Raw genomic sequence first — 6,784 nt, 5'->3', positions numbered from 1 at the left:
TTGTACAAAGAGAGGAAGTTTGGGGTTACACTTGGAAGGGCTTCATATGTCATGCTGAGGAGCTTTTCACTGTGTGTAGGGAGTAGGGAGCTCTCAGAGCCTTGGTCAAATCTGTTTAGAAAGAGCTTTCTTGTGACTCTTGACATATGAACTAGGGACAAAAATACAAGTGATGAAGCTTTTGAATCAGGTTTAGGATAGGAAGAAAAGACTTCTTTAAAGTGGCATTGGGATCAGTGTAGCAGGAAGATTTGGATATGAGTTGGCCTTATCCCTTTGTTACTGTATATTCTTTTTTTGTTGTTGCTGCTTTTGATAGTTTACTGTTTATCTCTAGTCTGAGCTCTTGTGTTCATAGCGACCCTGTGTATGGCGCGAGGAAGTGCACGGTCCTTTTCCTGTATTATGTTTATCCCCAGCTTCTAATATTTAGTCTCTCTTACCCATGAAAATGCCCTTGAAATGCTTTTCTTCCTCCCATAAAAGATTCTTTTTGCTGCATGTCTGAATCCTTCCCATTTTTCAGGCATCCAGCTTAGGTTCCAGACTTTTCCTAACCATTGTAGGTCACATTATGTAATGCTTTTGTTTTCAAACTTTGCTCTTGGTTTTGCTAGAGGTTCTCAGGGACCCCCTAGGGAAGAAGAGTTTTCCATCCCACCTGATAGATACTAGCTAGATATGTGTCTACCAGGTCTGTGCCAACCCTTGGCTCACCTTCTCTCCAAGGAAGAAAGAAATACCTACTCTTAAAAATATAATACATAAATGAAAGTTGGTGAAAAGTACAATTAAAAGGTAATAGGATATTCCCACTAATTTTTTGAAGTCCCCCCACCCCCAATTGCTTAAGTATTATATTGCATTTATCAAATTGGCAAGAAATAGAGCACTTTAAAAAACAGGTGGCAAGGTGATTAATGTGTTGTTAATTATACCCTTTACAGGATTTCTTGACTTCTTGGTTTTCTTTAATTCTTGAATTTACTTTTTAATATTTAAATCTTTTGGTATATTCACTGTTGACCTAGTTTAAAAGAAACATTATTAGCTGAATCCAATTAGTTCTTGACTCATGGCAACCCTATGTACAATGAGATAAAATACTGTCAGCCTTCTCTGGTCATTTGCAGATTGGACTTGTGATCCCGGAGCATTTTCATTGGCTGATTTCTGGTAGTAGATCGTTAGTCTTTTCTTACTTGTCTGTGTTAGTGTGGAAACTGCTGAAACTTGGTCAGCGTGCAAGCCTCCCCTGACAGACAAATGGCTTCACATGAGGTGTGCATTGCCTAGGGATTGAACTTGGGTCTTCCTATGTGGAAGGGCAGAGTTGTTTTTTAAATTCTTCATTATTTAGTCCTGTCTTTATTGTTTTAAAATGTTTTTCATTTACAGCAATCAATAATGACCAAAAAAAGAAAGCGCCAAGATGATTTTCAAAAAGTAAAACTAAAAGTTGGTAAAAAGAAGCCCAAGTTAGAAAATGCTACTGATACAAACTTTAAAGCAAAGACTATACATCTCCCTGAGCAACTTAAAGAGGATGGAACACTTCCAACAAACAATAGAAAGCTTAACATAAAGGTAATTCATACATCTTTGTTAGATAATATTTTTTTAGAAATCAAGACTATTATTTCTTTGTGAGAAGTTGTTTTAACTCTTACAGTGAATGGTTTACTGAGGGACTGAGGTGAGGATTGAAGTTCATTTGTATTTCAGATCTTATTCTATCACTGTCTTTCCGATCTCTTCAAAAGTATTCCATATTTTCAGTATACTTATTTAATGACTTATTTTACCACCCAGAAATAGTTTTTACTTATGTTTATGAAGTGTCCATTTCAATTTTCCAGCAATTTATGAGTAGATAGCTTTTTAAGGGCTGGAACCCTTAATGAAACAAGATATGATCGCATTCATTTTTAATCCTTCTTGTACTTAGCGTATTGTAAGCTCATCATAAAGTTTGAAAAATTGTTTGTTGTAAACATCTTAAAATAGTCTTAACAAGATTTATAGAGGAGCCCTGGTGGCATAGTGGTTTGTGTTAGGTCAGCAGCTAGAAACCACCAGCTGATCCACGGGAGAGAGATGAGGCTTTCTACTCCCTTAAAGAGTTACAGTCTTGGAAACCCACAGGGGCAGTTCTACCTTATCCTAGAGGGTTGCTATGATGATGATGGCAATGAGTTTTTATTTTTATCATTATTTACACACTATGAAATCTATCCCTTTAAAATATACAATGATTGTTTTCAAATAAACTTCCCGAGTTAGTGTCATCATAATCTAATTTGAGACTCTTTCTTTCTCAAAAGAAGCCTATACCCACTCCAACACTGCCTGGTCTCCACCTCACCCACCCCTAATCCACTTTCTCAAGATTTGCCTGTACTGGACAGTTTACATCAGTGGAACATAAATGTATGGCCCTTTGTCACTAGTCTTTTGTTTATCATAACGTTTTAAGGTTTAAGGTTGCTGGATGTATCAGAAAAGTACTTCATTCCTTTCTATTGCCAAATAGCACTCTATTGTATGGCTATGTCACATTTCGGCTACTGTAAATAATACTTTTGTATACATCTGTGTACAGGGCTTTCTGTGGATGTGCTTGCTAGTTTTGTTCTTTACACTTTGAAGGTTATGTAATGGCAGAAGGTATTTGAAGTTATATACATATTATATATGTATTTAAGCTATGTAAAATACTCGAGAAATTCTTGAATGTTATACTCTGAATAACTATGTATTTAAGCTATGTAAAATACTCGAGAAATTCTTGAATGTTATACTCTGAATAACTAACACATGCATAGAAAGACCCTTTCAGTAGAGAAAGAAACTGTTAAATTAAGAATATAAATTCATTTAATGTAATGGGGGTTCACAGATGCTCCTTAGTATGCATGCAGGTTATTTTAAGAAAGAGAAAATTCTGACAAACTATATTTTTATTAAGCTGGAATTTTAAAAAATGAAATAATTTCTGCTTTTACTAATAAATTGTATTTTTTATAGTGCTTATTGAACTAGTTTTCCCAAAGAGCATCGGATTATTAGCCTTGTTTTAGTTAACCTGTGTATTGGAAAGTGACTTGCTGTATACTCATCCAGATATCCCTATAAACCTTTATTTTAATTTTCATTCATAGGATTTGCTGTCACAGATGCATCATTACAATGCTGGGGTTAAACAAAGTGCTCTTCTTGGACTTAAAGACCTTTTGTCTCAGTACCCATTTCTAATTGATGCACACCTTTCAAACATATTAAGTGAAGTGACTGCTGTGTTTACAGATAAAGATGCTAATGTACGATTAGCAGCAGTTCAACTTCTTCAATTCCTGGCCCCCAAAATACGTGCTGAACAAATTTCTCCATTTTTTCCTTTGGTAAGTGCCCATCTCTCTAGTGCCATGACTCACATTACTGAAGGAATTCAGGAGGACTCGTTGAAAGTTTTGGACATTCTGCTGGAACAATACCCAGCTCTAATTACTGGCCGTAGCAGTATATTGCTTAAGAATTTTGTAGAACTTATTTCTCATCAGCAGCTGTCCAAAGGACTGATAAATAGAGACAGATCCCAATCGTGGATACTTTCTGTAAATCCCAATCGGAGACTCACTTCTCAGCAGTGGAGGCTGAAAGTTTTAGTGAGACTCAGTAAATTCCTTCAGGCCTTGGCAGATGGATCCAGTAGGTTGAGAGAAAGTGAAGGACTTCAGGAACAAAAAGAAACTCCCCAGGCCACTAGCAACTCCATTTTTATCAACTGGAAGGAACATGCCAACGACCAGCAACACATCCAGGTTTATGAAAATGGGGGTTCACAGCCAAATGTCAGTTCACAGTTCAGGCTACGGTAAGAAGGATTTTTAGTTATGTCCACGCTCAGTTTTCCTTTTAATAACTGCTGACCATTGATGGCTAATGGTGGGAAGACATGCAGTTGTCTTTTGTATAGTTTTCATATAGTTACTCATAATTTGATTTTATTATTTACTGATGGGACGAGTCATTTAAAAGTATATTAATGTATTCATTTCTAGCAAAGCCTAATGAGAAGTAACACTTGATAATTGCTGTTGGCTTTGTCATTTTAGAATTTCATTTTTCTTATTAGCCTTGATCAATGTAATTATCAGTTCATGGTGTTTCATTTTTCTGGTGCTTTGTATGTAAGATTTAAATGAAATAATATTTTTGAAATTATTAATTTATTTCCATTGCTTATTAGGTACCTGGTTGGAGGACTAGGTGGTGTTGATGAAGGCCTGTCATCTACTGAAAACTTGAAGGGATTTATTGAGATCATAATACCATTGTTGATTGAGTGCTGGATTGAAGCTGTGCCTCCACAGTTAGCTGCTTCCATTGGAAATGGTGTAGAGCGAGAATCTCTTCAGGTTATGCAGCAGGTTCTTAATATTATTTCCCTTCTATGGAAACTCTCTAAACAACAGGACGAAACTCATAAATTGGTGAGAACTAATAGGTGCTTTGTTTTCATATTAATGCCTTTTATCATAAATGTTAGATTTTGAATTCAGGATGATTGGTTATGTGTAACACCCCACCCCCAACCTTAAATTCTCACTGCTAACCCCTAAAAAATTACTGTAAACTTGTTTGCTGGAAGGTCTCTTAACGGTTTTGTTTTTAAATTACCTAGTACATTTTTTATTAAGTATCTTTTGGTTTGTGCCACATTTGTGAAGCTGACCAGGACTAGACTAAACTGAAGACCTCGGTTGTAAACTGTTTTAGAGAAAGGCTACACACAGACTTAGTGTGTGGGCTTTGTTTTCTTTGGCAGAGGAGAGGAAATCATTAACCTCGATAAATTGTCTTTACTGTGGAGGAGGTGTAGTCAGCCTTGGTAGGGTGTGAGTAAAGTTAACTGAAGTGAATTCCAGGTTACAGTTTTTTGTTAGAAAGCTAATAGTAAAGTTGTGTTTCTTAGTAAATTTGCCTCCTGTTTAGGGGGGGATTGTTGGCAGCTTTTTTTTTCTTTTTAAGTGTTGTGCATTCATCCACAGTTTGCTATGTTGCTTTCCTACAACTGAGAACAAACGAGATTAATTGGTGTAAGTTCGTTTATTGGCAGACTTAAAAGAGCAGCTGCAGGAATAAGACTTTATGGAGGAGTTTTTGCAAGGACTTGTGGAAGCAAGTTTGGACCCTTGGAGTTGCCCATGTACACACACAAAGTTGAGGCCATGTTTCTCTATTTTAATTTTGAAAAACACAAGTGTTTTTCTTTGAAGGACTTGCTTTATTATTGCTACTTAGCCGTTATCTATCTATAGGGATCGTTTGTAGATTGCTTTTTTCAAATAGGATAGCACTTTATTGATTACAGTTGAACCTTCTTGTCTTAGTGTTCATTGCCAAAAAGGCAAAAATTTGTTCTTGGTGAGGGGTATAGTATGATTATGAGAAAGTAAGCTTGCTGTATCCCCTGGCAATCTGAGGTAGGGTTTTTGAATTTGTTGGTTCAAATTGAGTTAAAAGGAAGAGAAACGTAATTGCTTTCCCCTTTCCTCCATCTTAAGTAGCAGACAAATTGTAAGTGTAAATCATTCTTGAGTACAGAAGTGATCTATGGATGCTAATACAGTTAATATATTAAAGTTTATGTATGTATTATATCATGGGCAGAAGTTATATAAGATGAAGTTTGTAGTTCAATATTGATAAGTTGTTAACTTTTTGCTTAAAGCATTTTTGATAATTTTAGGTTACTGTTTTTTATAGATTTTCTGGTCTTTGCTTGTTTTAATAGGAGTCATGGCTTCGAAAGAATTACCTTATTGATTTCAAACACCACTTTATGAGTCATTTTCCTTATGCCTTACAAGAAATAACTAAGCACAAAAGGAAAGACACAAATAAAAGGTATTGAGATTCTTTTCTGCTATAGAGACTTGACAAGTTGATACACTTGAACCTGAAGTTACCGGAAAACAATTCACTTTAATCTGGATCTTGGCAGTGTTTATAAAAAAATAAAGCTAGCAGTATGAAGACTGATCTTGAGTAAGCCACCTGAGCCTTAAGATTTCAAATTTTTATTTTTAAATTAAAGTGAATATGTTATACTACATTACCTCAATATAAATTCAGTTAAGTTGAGGTGTGAAATGTTTTACTTTGGATGAGGTACTATTTACCGAATTTTAAGCTAAACAGTATTTTGAAAGTTAACTAGTTCTTTCATGGTATACTACACGAAGGAACTGATACTAAAATTAATATCAGTAACCTGAAGGAAGTGTAGAAAAACAGTTCTCCTTTCTAAAACAAACCAATGGAAAAGGGTGACAGGTTACCAAAATGGAATTTTGAAAATTATAATCCTACAGGTTATTTTATATGTCTAACCTAAGTTGGAGTAGATAAGTGTCAGAACAAGTTCTCTAATGAAATAAGATGTTTTCAAAGTAGAACATTAAAACTATACTTGCCTCAAATGGTCGAAATTTGTATTTTGTGACGTTTAAATCTGTCAGTTCTTAAATATATCAAAGGGATGATATCGTGACTCCTTAAGCATGTTCTAAAAGATATACTCAGAAGTGACTACAGTATAGCAGATGGTTGTTTTTCATTCAATGACAACATTTGGTTGCTTACTGGGAACAGTTTTTTTGTTTTTTTAAAAATCATTTTATTAGGGGCTCATACAACTCATCACAATCCATACATACATCAGTTGTGTAAAGCACATTTGTATATTCATTGCCCTCATCATTCTCAAAACATTTGCTCT

At 35.2% G+C, this 6,784-nt stretch overlaps 1 protein-coding gene across 3 annotated transcripts in view; it reads left to right on the top strand.

Annotated features, from left to right (window-relative positions):
- Window positions 1–1,403: 1,403 nt before the first annotated feature.
- TEX10 (testis expressed 10) overlaps window positions 1,404–6,784 on the top strand; it is a 31,452-nt gene continuing 26,071 nt past the window's right edge. For all 3 annotated transcript variants that reach the window (XM_045296563.1, XM_004710982.3, XM_045296564.1), the window contains exons 1-4: window positions 1,404–1,587; window positions 3,162–3,874; window positions 4,250–4,493; window positions 5,798–5,910. In XM_045296563.1, coding sequence (XP_045152498.1) covers window positions 1,408–1,587; window positions 3,162–3,874; window positions 4,250–4,493; window positions 5,798–5,910 — 1,250 coding nt within the window. In that variant the 5' untranslated portion in view covers window positions 1,404–1,407. The remainder of the gene's footprint in view (window positions 1,588–3,161; window positions 3,875–4,249; window positions 4,494–5,797; window positions 5,911–6,784) is intronic.

The sequence above is a fragment of the Echinops telfairi genome, unplaced genomic scaffold (assembly GCF_000313985.2).
Source record: "Echinops telfairi isolate 266 unplaced genomic scaffold, ASM31398v2 ScPeMD7_7410;HRSCAF=8448, whole genome shotgun sequence".
In the NCBI taxonomy this organism is placed as follows: Eukaryota; Metazoa; Chordata; class Mammalia; order Afrosoricida; family Tenrecidae; genus Echinops; species Echinops telfairi.
Note: the sequence above shows the minus strand (reverse complement) of the source record. Positions and strands in the feature narration are given on the sequence as shown.